Source organism: Orbicella franksi, chromosome 15 (assembly GCF_964199315.1).
Source record: "Orbicella franksi chromosome 15, jaOrbFran1.1, whole genome shotgun sequence".
Classification (NCBI taxonomy): Eukaryota; Metazoa; Cnidaria; class Anthozoa; order Scleractinia; family Merulinidae; genus Orbicella; species Orbicella franksi.
This window is the reverse complement of record NC_138159.1, coordinates 21,030,923-21,049,684: the sequence shown is the minus strand read 5'-3', so window position 1 is coordinate 21,049,684 and position 18,762 is coordinate 21,030,923. Positions and strand designations below refer to the sequence as shown.

General features: G+C 38.7%; 2 protein-coding genes across 2 annotated transcripts; one reads left to right on the top strand and one right to left on the bottom strand.

The window, feature by feature from the left end:
* Window positions 1–8: 8 nt before the first annotated feature.
* On the bottom strand, window positions 9–8,694 carry LOC145470760 (uncharacterized). Its single transcript, XM_081454592.1, has 9 exons — window positions 8,443–8,694; window positions 5,564–5,827; window positions 4,933–5,156; window positions 4,575–4,669; window positions 4,051–4,207; window positions 3,628–3,691; window positions 3,203–3,495; window positions 2,584–2,758; window positions 9–2,121 (listed from the first exon to the last, which is right to left on the bottom strand). The coding sequence occupies exons 1-9, from the start codon at window positions 8,543–8,545 to the stop codon at window positions 1,898–1,900; spliced, it is 1,599 nt and encodes a 532-aa protein (XP_081310718.1). The 5' UTR covers window positions 8,546–8,694; the 3' UTR covers window positions 9–1,897.
* A 6,584-nt stretch (window positions 8,695–15,278) lies between these two features.
* LOC145469882 (uncharacterized) lies at window positions 15,279–16,987 on the top strand. Its single transcript, XM_081453690.1, has one exon. It carries the CDS (start codon window positions 15,738–15,740, stop codon window positions 16,797–16,799), a length of 1,062 nt encoding a protein of 353 aa, XP_081309816.1. The 5' UTR covers window positions 15,279–15,737; the 3' UTR covers window positions 16,800–16,987.
* Window positions 16,988–18,762: the final 1,775 nt, after the last annotated feature.

Below are 18,762 nucleotides of genomic sequence, written 5' to 3'. Positions count from 1 at the left end.
TTTCAAAAACTTTAATTTGCATCTTCTAAGAAAAACTACTATGTGCAGTGTGAGTCCGAAAAGACCTTAGCAATAAAAAAAGTTGTTGCAACACAGTTGTTCACATTTTCACAGTGATTCCTTATTTTTTACGTACCGTTATAACTTTATTTTCGGGAGCAAAAGCGTCGGAATTTACATAATGTACAATCTAAAACCATGCATAAGTAGAAATAATTGATAGCGTAAGTTTACTCAAAGAGGAAAGAGAGTTTCCTCAGACTGCAGGTTGCCCGCCCTTTGCACGTTACACTCCAAAAGGGGCTGCTTTCAGTTATTTTGAAACCAAAGCATCCTCCTAAAGTTTATGTTTAAGTTTATCTATTTTTTATAAAAGCGCCATTTCACTGTTAGTTACGTAAACTACTCTATATTGTAATATTTGTTGCCTTCATCTTGTCAATTGGAAACGCCCCAAAGCATATAAGTTATCCTTAAGATTTCCTTCTAACTTTTGAGGGTATTCAGCCATCCTATCTGCAAACGTATCTGTAGTTAAGCAAAGCCCATTCACTGAATGCCCCGTGACCACCCCTACAAGGGAATCATAACCAGTTTCGTTCAGTATTACGATTTAACAAAGTAAACAACCTGCAATATTATATGTGTTCTAATCTACACCGTGTTAACCATGGCTATTTTTAAAATAGAGGCCACTTTGGAATAAACACAAAGTGATAACAAAACGCCTTACCCAGTGACGTAACTGCACTGAAATGTTTTGGATATGATTACACTAGGTACCCGAGTACGGTGCCCGAGAATTCGGGACAGTGCCCGCGCCCGGCTACAAGGTTTCGACCTTGCACTCGGACACTAAATGGTACTCGGGTTCTTCTGAGAACATCGCGTCTGAACGCAACACTATCTCCAGCCATTACCCAGGCACCAGTGCTCAGGCACTAATTAAGTGTGAACACAGCCTAAGTTAACCTGATCGGACGCTTAATCGTCTTCTGTCACGACTATAATATATGGGTGTAACGAGATTGCAAATATTAGAGATAGAGCGCGTATCAAAAGCCTACTAATGTAGTTTTTATCGTAAGTGCAACAGCAAAATAATAACGAACGTTCCAAGAAGCCATTTGTTGCTGTCCCGCTGCCTCGTCTTCATGAACTTCAAAACGAGGCTAAGAGGACGCAGACAAATCACTCATGGCGTAAATGTGAGAAAATGGCTGCGGAAAACGTTACGTAATTTGAGTAAAGGCTTTTCTAATCACTACTTTTAACTTGACGCGAATTACAGTATGAAGGCTACTGTGAAACGGGTTTAACATCACTTCCACGTTGGTTAAGGTATTGTCGCATATTTTTATGCTATAAAATATACTTTTTAACGCCTTTCAAAACCTGCTGAAAAGCGAAAACTTTAAATAGTAAAGAGATTACAATGCTTGTCAAACACATTTTAGCCATCAAATAAATATAACGCTGAATTGTATTCAGCCAAGGTTGCGAAAATTTTCAACATTGTTTTGGGAAAGGGGGACTTGAAAAATTAAATAATCTCACGTGGAAAGACTTTGTCATCGGGTAGTATTGAGAATCATTGTATCTTGTAAATTAAAGGAATTTGCTCAATAACTACTGTGGGGAAGTGAGAACACTTCTTTCCTTAGACTCTGAGCTGACGAAATAACACTGAAGAGTTAACAAGAGTTAAGAGTTACTATTTCGCCAAATGTCGTCCTTCTACATAAAAGTTGGCTTGTTGTATTTACTCTGACAGAAGTTTTACACTTGAGATGTCATAAACTAACAAACTAAGTTTTTGCAATAAATATAGAACTGATAGTAAAACAAATGTTAAACCCTCTGACAGTCAAAACAACACGTGACAGTCACGTGTAAATCACATGCTCCTCATATCTCCACCACTCACACCCATTCCCATCACATTCATATCATTAGGGCTCATCTGGCCGCCGGTGTTTTTACGTTTCAAGTCTTCCAGTTTCTTATTCCAGGCGATGTAGAATCGCTGAACTTCGTTCATCATAGCCTCCTCGATCTCTGCGCACTGCATAGCAACCAGGTTCTCATAAGAGGTTTCTGGTGTCACAATTCGTTCAACCTCTGATGCAGAAAAGAACAAGACAGTATAAAAATCGAGGCAAAAAATGTAGGATATTATGGAGGACCAGTGAGTTGTAATTGATATATCAAACAAAAAAGAGCGCGCTTGATCATATTTCCAAACACCGAGAAGAGAGTTGAAGTACGACGCGCAGCAGAGTAGTTTTGACGAACTTCGAGGTGTTGAGTTTGGAAATGTGGTCAGACATTGTCTTGAGTGTTTGATATATCTTCTCAATCAAAACTAAAAGTAAGGAGAAAACGTGGAAATAAAATCGTAAAAATCTATGCTTATTAAGATCAGATTTCCAAACATCGTCACGGTCATGATTTCCTTTGTTTGCGGTAAGGGTGCGGGAAAGATATTTTAAGTGTACCCCAGGGAGATCTAAAGTTTTCTTCATCAGAAAGACATAAGTAATCTAATGACTCCCCTGGGATATATCTATGCCAGTTACTCACCAGTTTTGGCTTCTTTAGGCTGACGAGGCCTCCAGTAAGCAAACTCCCAAATGAGCCCACAGATGGTCAGGACAGCCACCAGCCCAACGCAGGTGTAGATCGCTTTTCGGAACATCGGGGACTCTGCATCGAACAAATTATTCGTTTTCTCCACAGCCGCGCTCTCCCCAGGTTCCTGAAGATAATTAATTAAAAAACAGGAAGTAATTAGGGACAGACCATTATTTTTTTGAGGGGGGGGGGGGGGGGAGACTGGGCAATTTTCTGGGGCATAAATTTTTTTCTCACCTTTAGGTTGTGTATTATATTTTTTTCGGTGAGAAAATAGCTTGTGCAAGAATGCTTTTTAAAGTCAAACAAAGGACCTGGATATTAAAAAGCGCTTGGTCGTTTTTTTCTCTCCGAGGCTCCCCTTTCACGATTTTTTTCAACAGTTTTTGTTGTGCAGGAACAATTTTTGGAAATTGCCCAATCCCCCTCAAATAAATGATGGCCCATCCCTTACTCAAATTTTGTCTGCAAGCAAACTGAGAAAATGTCACTAAGACTATAAGGGGAGGTGTTAGAAGGGGATGGGGGAGACCTTCAATCAATCCAGAAGTCAACGAGAGTTCTTTACCTCCATCGTTTCTGCCTTCTCTTGGATTATGGTAGTAATTTCAGTTTCCATGCTGTTCAGTTTCTTCCTCATACATTTTTCTGTGGCCTCCTCATCCAAAGCACCAGCAATGACAAAGCCGTAAGCAAACTGATGATCGAGCACAGTCCCCACGCGGAGATCCGAATTCTTAAGCACGGGGTCTGAGGCGACTTTTGCCCAGTAGCCCGCGACATAACTGTCCAGCAGAGCGCCTGTTACTTTCGGATCCTGCTTTATCACTGCGTCTTTGAGGTCCTTGACTGCATTCTTTTCTACAATAAAATTATTAAAAGAATTAATATCCCAGTAAAGATTTCTTTCCGTCGTTTCTTCAGTATTTTTACAAAGTTCATTTGAGTCGAGTGATAATGACAGTGACAGGATAAGATCTCGTATTAACTAACCTGACACTTTAGCGTTGTTTCTTACACCAAGCCTTTGTTCCTCTGTGTTTTTCAAGGCAACAACCTAACAACAAATAAGAATTCAACTATATGTTGAATACGCTATGGCAAACACTCTGTTAGATATCTTGGGCATATTCGATTCCCCTAATTTACTTGTTTTTATAAATAAAAAATAAAAAAACTGAACCTTGCCGACATTTTAACTAACAACAGCAGTTGTTGTAATCATACAAAATGAACTATATGCTTCAGCTATTACTGATTGTTTTTAACAATTTTGCATAACAAAATTATAATTAATTTCCCCACGCTTGGGAGTAAGAACCGGTTAATCTATGGTAAATATCGATGCTTGCCAGTGCGCCCTTAAATACATTGACATCAAAATATATTTACTTTCAGTTGTTACAGACGACTTACGTCTGATCCGTACAGCTTGATTTCGTTGCTTAGTGATATGGCAGTCAGTGAGGTGGTAACTGTGGCGGTGAAGATCGATATGATTACGAGACCAATAAGAACCCAGATGAATGCAAACGTACGCGCCAGCACTGATCTCGGCGCGCGGTCACCGTAACTGAAAAGAAAGGAGAAGTGGAGTTGAAAAGTAAAGTTCGCGATAAGCATTTTTTGGGCACACATCAAGTGTTCAGAATTAGACTGCACTAAGGAAAAGTCCCGCATCATTTACGTAGTTGGTTTTAGTATGTGTTTTATGTCTCAGCTTAGATGGGCTGAATCTATTTTGCCACATGCAAAATGAACATGTGATGAAAGCAAAGTGTCTGGCCAAACTTACAAAACACAATCATTGAACATAACGCTATGTAACAGCCTTGTTTCCTTTCTCTTTTCCCTCACTCCGGGGTGGGGTGGGGCGGGAAACGTAAGGGACGAGGCTATACAGGCATTGAAATAAAAATGAAGTATTATCATTTTCTTACCCAACAGTAGTCATGGAAACGAAGGCCCACCAGAAGCCTTCCCATGTACCCTTGAAGAAAGAACGAGGGAATTCTTCTGGGTTCCAGTAGGTATCCTAAAGAAACAACCAAAAAACTTCTGAATTAAACTGCTTGAAGCAAAAACAAGAAACCTCGGTACAAGACAAGGAACGAACGAACAACAACAAAATACATTTTGTGGTATACTTTCATGTGTTGTTCCGCTGGAAATTTTTGTTTTGGCACGGAGTACACAAAGAAACATACACGAGATAGCATGACTGAATTGCTTCAAATGATACCATCCAGTTTGACAGCAATAACAAGTAGAGAAGGATTCAAGGGTGTATTTACTAACCAGTGCCCAGACTACTATTCCAGAAAGCGCGGCCATGATCAGCGTGAGCAGAAGTACAGGCCATCCCTGGAACACAGCCTCCATGACAGCTTGGGCGGCATTGGATGAATCTTCCTTCTTCACGATGAACACGACACCAGGCGACTCCACCACTGGGTAGAACGGATGGCTCTGGAACTTCACGTCCTTCATATCTCCATATATAGGCATGCTCATTACGGTGCCTTTGGATGTAGACAGAACAGATTATAAAAAATTTGCAAAGAAATTGCCGACAGCTGTATCGACGGAAAAGTCAAATAATAATAATAAAAGAAAATGTTTTATAACTGACTTCGAGTCTACCCCAAATGTTTGTTTTTGATAATTTCAGCATAGCGACACTGGAAAATGTTTAGTCCGTGGCATCGTAAAAGCAAGTAAGTCGTCAATTTGAATCAGAGGGCTTCTGAATGTGTAAAGTGGAAAGCATTGAAGAGGCAACAGTAAGCCATAACGAGAGGATGGTTCAAATGGAAAAGGGTGCAAACCCTGAGGTGCATGGGTTTTCATTATGAGCCCATTGCGTTACCAGTCAGAGAAAAGTAAATGTAGAAACGCGACCTAAGGAAACGTGCTTAACGCAACGTACCATTCAAGTTGATATTTTTCTTCACCACCTCGGAGTCATTGGAAGCAGTTTCACTGAAGTTGAGTTTCACGCATTCTGCGATGTCTGCATTCGGGTCAGTTGACGAGGGGTCGCGATCGCAGCACTCCGACACGAGCCTTTTCAGAACGCTTGGAAAAATCCCGCTAACCACTCCATTTTTGTCTTTGTAAATATAGGGTGGAATCTCCCACCAGTCTATCTTCAGTGAGAGAGGACATCTGTTGTTTACCTGTTTCTGGCAGCCTGTAACGGCAATGCGGAATTATCGAATATGGTTATATAACTCGCCCTGTAATTGAATAGCTGAGGAAGAGCGTTTTCCACATAGCCGATCATAAACCCAACCAAGGCCTCCTATTTGCAATATCAAATCGGTAAATAATTTTGTCAAGATATTTCCCATCATATTTACTTTTTGTTGCTTAGTCAGGGATGGTGGAGCGTATTTTGAACTGGGAGGGTCTGGAGATATTTGTAAAATTATTATTTTATGTATTGTTTGCTTGAAATTGGGAGGGGGGTGTTTAAGCCTCCCCAGCCCCCCCCCGGCTCCGCTGTCCCTGTTAGTCTGTTTTTGAAAAGATGGTAATAAGAAGAAATAAGACTTCTCCTCTTTTTAAGTAACCCATGAAGACCTTCAACCCCAAAGATTCTTTTCGAGATCTTTAAAAAACCTGTCAAATATCTTTCTAGGATCCTTAAAGGATCGTCAATTGGTACGATCTCAAAGTGGCTTTTAGAAAGATTTTTTGACCTAAAAATCTCGAGGATTTTAGGATGAGGATTTAGTTGCAGAATGTTGGAAGAATCCTCGAGGATTTTTGCAGGATCCTTTAAGAACCTTAATCGTAACGATGATTTCAATTCCTCGTGTTCGTCTTATGTAATTTTAAGGTTTCTTGTGGTGAAATTAGCGTTTCAGCTGGAAAATGCATGAGCCCGCGATTTTACAGGAGGGACATCGCTAAACAGCGTCACGTGATCCTGCCTAAGCCTGATGAAAGATTCAACTTGAGAAACTGAAACGACTGTTCGGATAAAATCTTTTCTAAAAAGATTTAGTAAAGATGCCAATATGTAGAGAAAATTTATAGCACCAAGATTTCTTGATTGTCGTTATAGTTTTAAAATGAATTGAAAATAATATAAACTAAGAGTTTTTAGTTGATGCCAAACATATGTAACTAACTAAGAAGTGCTAAACGAGAAAGATCTAAGAGGCCATGTTAATTGAAGAGCTGGCAGAATTAAAAGAAAAAAAAAAAAAAACCAAAGAAACAAATCCTTTTCATTGCCGCCCTGTTGTTGCAAATAAAACAAATTATCAATACCGTTCGTGTTTTTATTCCGATTGTTGAAGGTCAATATCGAGCTTAATTACCAACAGTGCTACTTAATATGCAATAAACTTGTATTCCGTGTCACGTTCTTCGTATTTTGTTCCATAATTCTTCTCCTTTCCAGAATATATATATATATATATATTTTTAGCTTAGTTTTAATACACTTAGTTTCTATAGATGCTACTTTTGTTATATTAATTCAGAACACAACTCTTGTATTTTGCACTTTAGGAGCAAAGGACGAGAACGGCGGCGATTTGCCTAAAGCATGGCAAAAACAAGGACATGAACAGAAAATAAAGTGAAACCAAAAAATTCGAATAAACTTCTGGAAATGGGTTTCCTCTGTAAAATATCCTGGATTTGTTATTTTTATCATAACTTCTACTTGTTTCTTGTAACAACCCAGATGTACTAAAGTCAATTCTCCGCCTAGAAGTTCTTCATTTCACACTATGCAAATACACAGAAGACCTTAAACTTCCTTTTGTTGACAAAATGGAAAAAATACCTTAGCTATTTTTCTAAACGGTGTTATTTAATGCTTTTCAAACTGAATCAGATGAATCGAGATATTTTCCAATTTGTTTCCAAAAAAGAAGAGCCGTGGCGTCTGCGGCCACAACAGTGGTTTTACCAAAATTCTCGAGTTTGTGTTTCTGACAGTCTGAGAAAAGTCTCCGGTCAATGACTGTTAACCGCATATTGATTCTTCATCCTGGCTTTTGTCAAAAACGTGTTTAAAATTGTACGAGTCGAAGAGAATCAGTAATTGCGCCTATTATGTAAAACTTTCACAAGTTGCCATAATTTGCAAGCGTGAACGGTAATTTTGAACCATCAGGAAAAGAGCCGAAGAAATCAACACTCATCCAACTTAATTGAGACGATATTAAAAATTGTCATTTTCTTTCCTTCTGCAGTTTCCTTGAGGAATATTCTATCTCCTCACAAATATTAATAATTTAAAGCAAGACCTACACGTTTCTAGAGACTTTGAGCAAGTTTCCTATTAATATTACTGGTAGTGCGCTAAGCGATGGAACTGAGCGGTTTGTACGGTAGAAACCAAACTTGCGGCAGTCCAATTTTAACCGAACGTGAGATCGAAATGACAAATCTACTGCCGTTGTAGAAGTCAGTCATCGGCCATTGCAAAAAATAAACGTTGGAAGGTTTTCTAGCAATAAGTTATAGCTATTATTGAAAAATAGACTTCATTTTTTTTTGAGAAGCGCATCAATTTTTCTGGAGAACTTAGCACGCTTATATAATCAAGATCTGTGACTATACATGGCGCTGAAAAACAGTGTTTTAAAGAAATGTAAGTTAACAGACTGGCGGAAAATGCTGAAGACCAAACTAATAATAAAATATACAGTTACAACGCCGTTTAATTTGACGATTTTAAGCCCTTTGTAACCAAACGTGTAGTGAATATGTTTCTCGAATATTCTTTAGCAAGAACGTTGAATCGAAACTCAACTAAGATACGTTAAATCGAAATCCACTCACCGGTTGTATTGGTCGTTGCGTTTGCGCTCGTCACTACATCAACATGGTTCAAAAAAATAACAAACACGATACACATGGATGCGGGCCATGAGAAAACCCTCATTTTCCTAGATGAAAGGTTCCCTAGAAATCCTTCCCTTTGCTGTGTAATAAACGATAATTTCCAAGGAAAGAGTATTTATTCGACAGCTAACCGTCGCGCGCTGTGGCGAAACCGTTCCTCGTTTGGAATATTTGACAGGCTCTGTGAAAATGCAAATTTTTTGCAATTTCGTATCCTTCGTGTATGCCATGGCGATTAGATTCATTTATTATTAATAGTTGACACACGAAAAGCCTGTTTAATTCAGTAACATTTACATTGTTTTTCTTAGAACATATTCACCAGAATTCTCGTCAACATATTTGAAATATCGTTGATAAAAAAAGTCAGTGATAAAAAAGGTTTCTGTTGGTGAAGACGACATGTTTTGTTCAAGTTTGACGCATGTGCGATAAGGTTTACGACAGGTGTTTTCATTGAGGTGCTTAGAGACGTATGTAAACTGTTTTCTTATTTCTAAGAACATGTAAATGCGATGATTGTTATTCGAATGAGCTTAAAGGAGAAAGTAGGCCACATGCCGGGGGTTAAGAATAAGACTACAACATTTGAATGTACCGAGGAATTGCTTCAACACAACTATTTTTTGGAATATCTAATAACCTAATCCAACTCAAATCTTTGCAAGTAATTAACATTTCGAAGCCAAAATTCGCGCATACTGAGAACGTCGGAATAAATCATTTTTTTTCATTAACTTTCATTGTTTTAAAATGCGTCGACACTTTGAATCGAAAAGTCTAGGAAACTGAGAAAATTTCAGAGACAAAAACAACGATAAATTCGTATGGAACAAAGAGGAACCCTGGAGGAGCAGAACTTTTAAGTGACAGAGCAAAATTCTGTCTATATCTAAAATAAATAAATAATGATTCATAAGAAGCAGCCAAACTCTTCAATGTTTGGGAAACGACATACTGAGCATGCGCCTTAACGTTCCAGCGGTGCCTGTTATATTATTTCTGTCAACCAATCACAATTGTTTGACAACAAAACAGGAGATCGAGTGGACAGGAGAGCAGAAAATAACATATACAATACCATCATGGCTATACTGACCAATTACGTTCAACGGACCAGACGTATAACATCATCGACTGACAAACACTATTCACTTGACTCTGAAGATGACTTCCGCTCAGGTTGTCGAAACGTCAGTCACCAACAACAGTTCTTTTCAGAACTACACTCAGTCGGACGATCACACTATACGAACTACTGATACTCCTGGGCTCAAAACATGTACTACAAATTACGTTGTTAGCCGATATATTGCGAAACGTTTGTTATCGGTTATCAGTTAAAATGCTGGCCTTTAGCCAGTTGCCAATAAGTCAAGTGAAGTCAAGACAGCTGTGAATTAAAATTTCGGGTGTTTGTCACTTACAATTTCCGAACATGTTTCATGCAGCTGACAGTCAAAATTTGTGCATTGTCATTTGTCAGGAGCTGCATTTGTCAATATAAAGTTTGGCTGTTTGTCATTTTTAAGCTAACATTATCCAGACCGTTATTACTGATTGTTGTACCATAGGAACCCGGATGAACACGTCATTTCCTAACATGACAGTTTGTCTTTAATAGGGAAGGGGTATGCTGGTGGTGTTTTCGTCCCTCCCCCACTAAGTAAAATATTTTTCTTTGCTCGCCTTCAGCTCCCATAATCTAAAAATCAATCAATAATTTCCACCGATCACTTATACGGAAACCTGTCTCCAACGGTGAGAATTTCGGTTTAATTAAAATTGTTCTTCCTAGTAAAGTTTAAGATTTTCTCCTTTTTGTTGATTAAAAAATACAATTATTTAATTAGCATATAAACAACACACTGGAACAGCGAAATATTCCGTGCGGCTCTCGTAACTTGAACCAATCACGTTCCTTCTTTTGGTGGAGCACGTGCAGTCAGACAACTGGCGCCAAATTTGAGTTAATTAATTCAATTGTACCAAGAGGTGAAGTTGCTGCTGAATATTTCGAAGCCTAAAATACTTGAAACTGGTGCTTTCCACGCCGGCACACCAAAGGTTAAATAGCTCCAAGGCTTTAATTGCATAGCTGGCAAAACTACGGCAGGTAAGACAGTGTTTTAGTTAACCAAATAGTCTTATTCTGTGAGAGTTCAAGTAGGCTTTGAATCAACAATTTCAGGCGTTCACGCTACGCCGGAGCTTTATTTCTACGGTTTGGCCAACCGACCACAATAATCCGTCACGAAAACGGAGCTTTTCGAAACCGCTCTTCAAACCGGAGGAATTTGAACGCTTTGCGTTTTCGTGTTGACGGAAAACATTTTGAAAACCGAAGCTTTCGACAACGATGGCGTCACGATAATCACGTGATTTCCCTGACCGAGTTTTCCTCAAACACAAATCCAAAATGACCGGTAATTGTTGCGTTTTTATATTCCTCTGAAGTAGTGTGAACAAGGCGGCCTCAGTCTTAACTACACATGGTCTTGGCAAACTGTAATTCAGTTAGTTTTATTTGCATTTTCAATTCATAGGTAGCGATTGAAGAAGGCCAAAATAAAACGCTCAATCGCTCGGCCACGTGAATTAATCATGGTGACGAGGTGTGAAAGTGTAATCTTCCTATACTCATGGCCAGGTAAATGTACGATTGTTTGCAATTAGTTTGTTTGTTTGCTTAGCTTTTACTCGCTATTTTTTGTGTATGAGTATTAGTGCCTTTTTCTCTATTTTTTACGTCGTATATTGGACAAAACCCGGGGACAAAACCTCGAGTATTAGGAAGGCGTATCAAAATTTACAAATTAGAATAACCGTCTGAAATGAAAAACGCCTGAACAAACTTACTTTCTATTTTTCCTCTATGTCTATTTTATTCTAGGGAAATGTGTGTTCGCTTGTAGCTTGAATGTATGGTTATAACAACCAAACAAAATCGTGTGAAGTTGGGCAAAATGTCTATCCTACATGCGTCTATTTGCATATATTTTGAAATGTTTCCGCTCGTGTATCGAGGATACTTTCAAAGAAACTGTATATGCGATCAAGTACAGGTTATGTGAAAATTTCAGTTCGTGGTAAAAATTGGCTCTTAGTTTTTTCTTATGCTTGGTTTCTCTTCTTTACAGATCAGTTTCTACCGACGTCGTCAAGCGGTCAGTCTGCTGTCCTTAGATAGCAGTCCATTCCAGTGCTACCCTTACAAACTGTAACGTATCAGCGCCCAATGTTCACAGGATTGCCTTGGCAACGAGAGACTAAAGTTCATCTTTCTAGTAGTGGTTAGTGCAGTTCTTTGTGGGTAGGGTAGGGTGGGTAAATAGCTAGAGCTCTGGATGAACCTTAAATTCGGCAAACGTTCGGCCTACATTCGGCTTATATTCGCCAATATTCGGCTGATTCGGCTTAACTTATGTTAGAAAATTAAGTTAATATTGGGTAGCCGGGTTGGGTTCGGGCCTCCCCTTTCCCCTTCCTGGGTTTCATAAAACGGCCTTCGGATATTTCACTAATTCAATTATTCGGCACAAGATTTGATGTTCGGCTTTTCTTCGGTACGCTTCGGCTTTGTTTCGGCAACTCTTGCTTCTGCCCAATCTCTCGCTCAGTGTTTTCTAATAATTTTTTTATTTTCTTAGTTTCTTTCAATGGCAGCACTATCACTGCTATCGACAGGAACATTTCCCTTTAATGACAGCATCGTTGTTATTAATAGGGTTTTTTTTTTCGGCTCAAGGTTCATCCAGATGTTTAAAATTAATTTAATCAATCAAGAAGCTTAGGAAACTAGAGACCGACAGCTTAACACGATGATCGGTTTGTTTTTCTGTCATGTTAAGCTGTCAGTTTTCTAGTTGCAGATAGCTAACTAGTGTAAGCGGCTAGTATAGTGGGTATCTGGGACAAAGCACACACCCTAGATAACCCGCTTACAAGTTTAAGCCTAAGTAGCCTCCAAAATCGGTCTACCAGACACTTGACCAACAAGATGCACCCTGCGAGAAGATCTTCATCTATCAAGAGAGTGAACAGACAGCTAGCGCAGCCTGAAAGTCAGTTAAAATTTCCCGAGAGCCTTATCTCGCTTACAGGCGGCGTTAACAACCAGATATGCATGGCTCTTCGCCAGCGTTGCCTCGTGAGACGAGTCTCTTCAAGGAATCCGCTTGCATTGCACTTCGCAGGCGCAGGAAGCTTAGACCGTCTACAAATTGTAGACGTTGGTAGACTTTCCATTCGGCGGAGCAACTGGATGACGTCTTGAAGACTGGATCGAGTCAAACTAACTCGAAAACAGTTAAGGGTAAGTACTAAAGCTTGGATAAAGAAGAGCCAAGTTTTTCGCGGACTAGCAAAACAGTTTTAGAGCAAATTAGTTAGGTAGATGCAATGTCGACAAACCACGGGCATCGTAACAACTGGAACAGCAAGAAAACAATGAATACACTGGAATATCCAAACAAGATGACAAAACAGCATCGACTTGTCATCACATCTGAGTTGGTCAAGAGCATTATAGTGCAGGTAGCATAGAGGATAATCATAGAGTTGGTATGTACCACACTGGTGAATAGTGGTTTGAGTTGGAAGCTTTAATTGATAGGTTGATCGATCGATCCATCGATAAACAAAACCCGTTCAATTCTTTTAAGTCAGTTTGGAATGATTTCGCTAAATAACTTCACACTGTATTTTTTTTCCTGATTCACTGACTCACTGGCGTGGCACATACTCATGCAACAATTATTAACTCTGAGGTCGGTGAATAATTGTTTATTTATTTAAGACGTTCTTTTAGGTAATATTAAGTCTTTTTTATAAAATAATAACAGAAAGGTTGTTGTGGTTGTCCTTTTTTGGCACGCGCGCGCCGATGACTTTTGTTAGACATTGGAATATAACACACCCCGGCACTGGCTACAATGTCTGTTTCCATAGTGAGTGGACTCACAATTGTATATACCATAAAAAATACTCGCCAGATTTATTCTCGTACTTAAAAAGATATGAGGAACAGACAGTGTGGACTGTAGTGCGGAGTGGGAGATTATTCCAATGTTAGACAGCCTTGTCTCGCCTCTGCTTCGGCTCTGTGAACGTTTCGATTCGGATCCTTTCGGAACACTTCGGTCGATGATCGGTTGTCGGCTTGACGACAAGGGCCTGGTATCGTGTTTTTCTCGATAGCAGGCGAATTGAAACCCAGCAGCCCTGGGTGTTCCACAAGCAGTGTGACGTCGACACAGAAACATTCTTGGTATTCTGGGCACAATTAAAAAAAAGATAGGAGCGCACCCCTCATAGATTACTTTAGGTCCTGTGACATAATGTAAGCTGATGTACCTACAAGTATTGTAAGAGTCTTTGGAAAATTGTAAGTATAGTAAAAACTTACTTTTATGATGACTCTTTTTGAATGTTGCATTCATTGTGTTCGTATCCTATTAGAAGGGTTATTAGGCCCAAAAACGATTAGCCCAACACAAGACTTTGGAAATAAAAATACTCTTTAAGCAAACAGTACGTTCTGTATTTGTGTGTTCCTTTTCTCTGGATAATAAATAGCTATCTCTACAGACGAAAATTTATATATTTAAGACCCTTTCTTGGCTAACTTGTTTTAACTTTTTCTTTTTTTTTTCTTGGCTAACTTTTTCTTGGCCAACTAGTTTATATCGGACTGACAGGAGCAACATTGCTTATACAGAGACTCTCGCTAGTTTAACAGTAACACTAACGCAGATTTTGTTATGGACAATTACGTATCTGCACCGAAAGGCTTTATGGGACGGTGTTTTTAACGCGTAGGAAATTTGCCTCTTGAAAAAGTGTGCATAATCAAGAATTTTGGGGAAGAAAAATTGGACCTAAATCACTTGTAAACCCCTTAACAGTAATTTTCCAGGCTCAAACTGGAGTCTTATGTGATGCGGATTGAACAGAACGAAGTTTATGAGAAGGTATGAGTCACTTAAATTTTGTGTGTTTTTACGACAGGTGGGGCCCGAATTTGTGATTTTTGGCGGGTTATAGATTAAACGACGAATTATTAAGAATTTTGATTTTTCATATTGTGCCACCACTGACTGGCTCCATGTTAATAGAAATTTCCTCCTAAAATTTGTTTCCTCCCGTCATGTCCTTTGAACCAAATGAAGCGCTTCACTTTAAAGAAAACTAATTTTACATCGGTAGTCAAGCGGCTTCGGTCAAGGTTGGGCTTTGAAAGACGGCAAAGCTTTGACAGAAGTGATCATTAGAACAGGTGATTATGGGAAAAATGTAGAGTTGATGGCTTTATCCTCTGAAACGTAAAACACAATAAATAGTGGAGAATAACTAAACATTTTCATAGGTGTGAAAGTGTTAACAAAATTTCAGTCGAAAATTGGACGTTATAAAGGGAAATTTAAGTGTTGGTTTGTTCGCTACGGCCATGCCAGTTTACGTAAATGTCAGAACTGGATTTTGTAAACTAATTTGTTTTGGCGTTGAACGAGAAATGGATTGACAACTTTACTTCAAATTGAATCGCATCATTGAAGCGAACAGTGAGACGAAAGTTATTCGAATTTTTCAGTTGGAAAACAAACCTAAAAGGAATCGATATATGTTGGATTTTTTAACCATTTTTGATGAACCTTATTCCCACATCGCGAAACAATGAACTAATTGTATTCTAAAGTGGTAAAACAAATTGAAAAACTGGTGTTTTGTTCATTTCTTAGGGTTAATGGAGTTGCCAACTGGGGGAGCACGTGTCAGTTTATGAAATCCACCAAACCGTAACCACTCTTGACCTATAAAATAACAGACTTGTAGCCCTAAATATTTCACACCAGTGACACTTTCAACTGACAATTCAAGTATCAAGGTGTGAAATGGTTCAGACTGTAATTAACAATGCGATAAAAGCCAGACCTAGCCCTGAGTTATTTGTTTGTGGTAAGTTTAAAGAAGTTTATATTTTTTCAATGTTCCACTGGAAATGAAATATCGTAATTTATTTTACAGTATACCTGAAATACAAAATAATACCCTGAATCGGTGCCACACGTTACTGGTAGCGAGGGCGCAGTTTGCAACACTTCAGTGAAGTTTTTGTTTTGGAGAAATTTTGAAAACCGCTCTAAACTTAAATAGCATTATGAGTATCTAAGAGCTCTGAAGAAAGGAATATCGGAGGAATTGGTTACCGAGTGACTGAACATGGTCCATGGATGAATATTCATGTTCCTTCCAGTTTTACTTTGCTTTTGCTATCTGCACTTGGACTATTTTTAGTCGTCTGTTATCATGTTCGAGTTATCTCCTTCGCAAGTAATTTATATACGTTAAATAACGATGGATTTGACCACGGGTCGTTGAATCAAAAAGGAAAAGGCATCGTCTATCTCGTACAAGCGGAGTGTTGCCTGTCTGATCATTTCTCGTCGTTTATAAAACTTGACAGCCGCGCCGCACGAGATGTTTTGGTATTAAGCTGGGGGAGACAGTGTTTGGACTCCTCGAGAAATTTAAGCAGTGTGGTCTATGTTGACGGCAAGAACACTTCATGGAGTGCCGGACGAAATATTCTTTATCAATTGGCTCTGAAAAGGAACAAGAATTACCTGTACTTCGTGTTTATGGATGACGATGTCGAATTTTCCTTTACGTCAAACATGACACAAGACATCGGTTACAGCAAAGGAACTAGAGATCCACTTCAAGCTTTTGAAAACTTTCTTTTAGGTTACGAGCCTGCAATAGGTCTGTGTAATTACTGTAGTCGCTGTGGAAAGCTCGTGCCAAACGGCTCTTATGTTCCCGGGCTTTGTTGCTCGCCGCGCACCGCCGCAGGTAATCTCCCGCCAATTTTACCGGCGACAATCGCGTTTGACGCCGCTGTCAATGCCTTTCACACCAAAGCGATTCAGCATCTCTTACCTTATAGACTCGACTACGAGGCGATAAGCTGGTGGGAAAGTCAAAAATATGTTATTTTAGCGTCAGATATTCTATTTCGTGGTCAAGTCGTTCGATACACATCAGTGACGGCCATAAACAACGAACACAGAGATTATCCTCAGCTACCTCTGGACAACTGGGCAGATATACTGCGAGATGTAAGAAAAGAAGTACCAGAGAAATATAAAAATCTCAACGTCTTCAAAAGAAAGCCTGAAGTTGACATGGTTCCGAAAATCATTGGAAAAATCCTATATACACCGCAATGGAATATTTCCATTCCCGAGCCGAAAACTCCCATTGTACCATACAGCCATCTTGATAACTTTTGACAGCAAAAGAGTGAAAAAAAAAATGCATTTCTACAGATGCAATTGAATTGACGGACAAGAAACTGTCTAAACGCTGTCCTGGGAAACCTCGGCCAGAGATTGATAAAACGATATTTTCATAGATTTATATTTATATATTTATAGATGACTGATATTTTCGTAAACTTCCAATTTTAAGTAACAAACTGTCATTAATTTTTTCTAAAAAATTCCAGCAATAGAATCAGAAGATTTGATTTACTCATAATCAGTTTTTTCATTTTTTTTTTATAATATAATTATATTTACACTAGCTAAGGGAATGAGATGGAAATAGGAAACATCAAAATTGAATTGTAAAAGTTGGCCAATGAAGAGCAACTACAACAGACTCACCAAACCAGGCAAACATATTTGTCAGGCTTGGCGTGGTTTGAGGAAAGGACAAAAGCAACATAGCAAAACACGGACAGAATTTTGTTCTTAGTGAGGGTGAAATTTATATATGAATGAATAAATGAATGAATGAATGAATGAATGAATGCTTTATTTAACGTGGATATACGCTTAGCTTGAGAGCTAGTTTACAGGTGTTCCACCTAATAACTAATGAGAACTTAAAAACTAAACAACGCTAATATCACAATTCATCAGGTAAAAATCACAAATTAAATACTGATTAAAACTATTCAAAATTATTATAAAAATATTACCGCCGTACTAATCCCCGAAATTTAGCGATCTAATTCTGTTTACTATTTCATTGGTGCCTACTTTTATTCTAATGTCATTTGATAGTTGATTCCATTTCTTGGCTGCTAAAAATATCTCCACGACTTGAGTCCATATTTAGTAGTGTTAACTTTACGTAAAGATAAAACATATTCTTGGCGCCTGAGATTGTACTTAAATGAGCGTAAATTAATAAGGTTCCTAATTGCCCGTGGTGCTTTGTTCGATATGCTATTAAGTATTGTCAATAACAAGTCTTGAATTCTTTGAGATTCTATGGAGGGTAGTCTTATCCTGTCCAAGAGATGCTGATAGGATACATGTTTATCATTATAGACATATCTCAACGCCCTTTCGTTGACTTTTTCGATTTTTGTAGTGTTTCTTTTTCCGCAATAGTGCCAAACGATTCCTTGGTTTTAAGTGGTAAAATGTTTTTCAGTCTATTAAGGGCGTTTATTTGAGCACTCACTTTGCGGCAAATACTCGATACATGATCGTCAAATTTTAGCTTACTGTCAAGTACAACCCCCAAGAGGTTAGTCTTTTCTGTGGTCCTAATATCAATATTACCCGATTTAAGGAGTAGCTGTTCTTCTTTTCTGCCAAGGACCATGGCCCGGTACTTTTTCAGATTTGGTTTCATGCCATTTTGAATAAGCCATGTAGTTGCGTTCTCAAGATCACTATTTAGGTTGTCTTCAACAGCGCGTACGTTCTTACTGGAACAATGGATATTTGTATAATCCGCATAATTGATAATGCTGCATTGTGTTATTGCATACGCCAAGTCATTTATAAAAATATTAAATAATGTAGGTGACAAGACAGAGCCTTGAGGGACTCCTCTTAACACCCCTTCCCACGTGGAGAAGGCGGTACCGAGCTTCACTCTTTGATGGCGAGAAGAGAGATAGCTTCGCATTTAAGATAGCGCATGATCACCTAACCAATAGAATTGACGTTTTTCTAGAATTAAGTCATGTGATAGAGAGTCAAAGGCCTTACTTAAATCAATGGCTACTGTGCCGATTATGTTATGATTATCAAGATCTTCCTTCCACTGTTCAGTGAGTGCAAGGAGTGCCGTCGGGTACCCATGATTTTTTCTGTATCCAAACATAGAATTATGAAGAATCTTCTCTAGATGAACTGTCAATTGTTGATGAATAAGATGTTCAAAGGTCTTGGACACTGCTGGAAGAACTGTGACTGGTCGGAAATTCTCTTTCTCTAATTGTGACTCCTTTTT

Excerpts from the sequence above, each read along its gene's own strand:
- LOC145469882 (XM_081453690.1), top strand. The coding sequence starts at position 15,738 with ATGAATATTCATGTTCCTTCCAGTTTTACTTTGCTTTTGCTATCTGCA.
- LOC145470760 (XM_081454592.1), bottom strand. The coding sequence starts at position 8,545 with ATGAGGGTTTTCTCATGGCCCGCATCCATGTGTATCGTGTTTGTTATT. Across the intron at positions 5,157-5,563 it reads GAAAAATATCAACTTGAATG|GCACCGTAATGAGCATGCCT; the intron begins GTACGTTGCGTT and ends CTACATCCAAAG. Across the intron at positions 4,670-4,932 it reads GAATAGTAGTCTGGGCACTG|GATACCTACTGGAACCCAGA; the intron begins GTTAGTAAATAC and ends TTGTTTCTTTAG.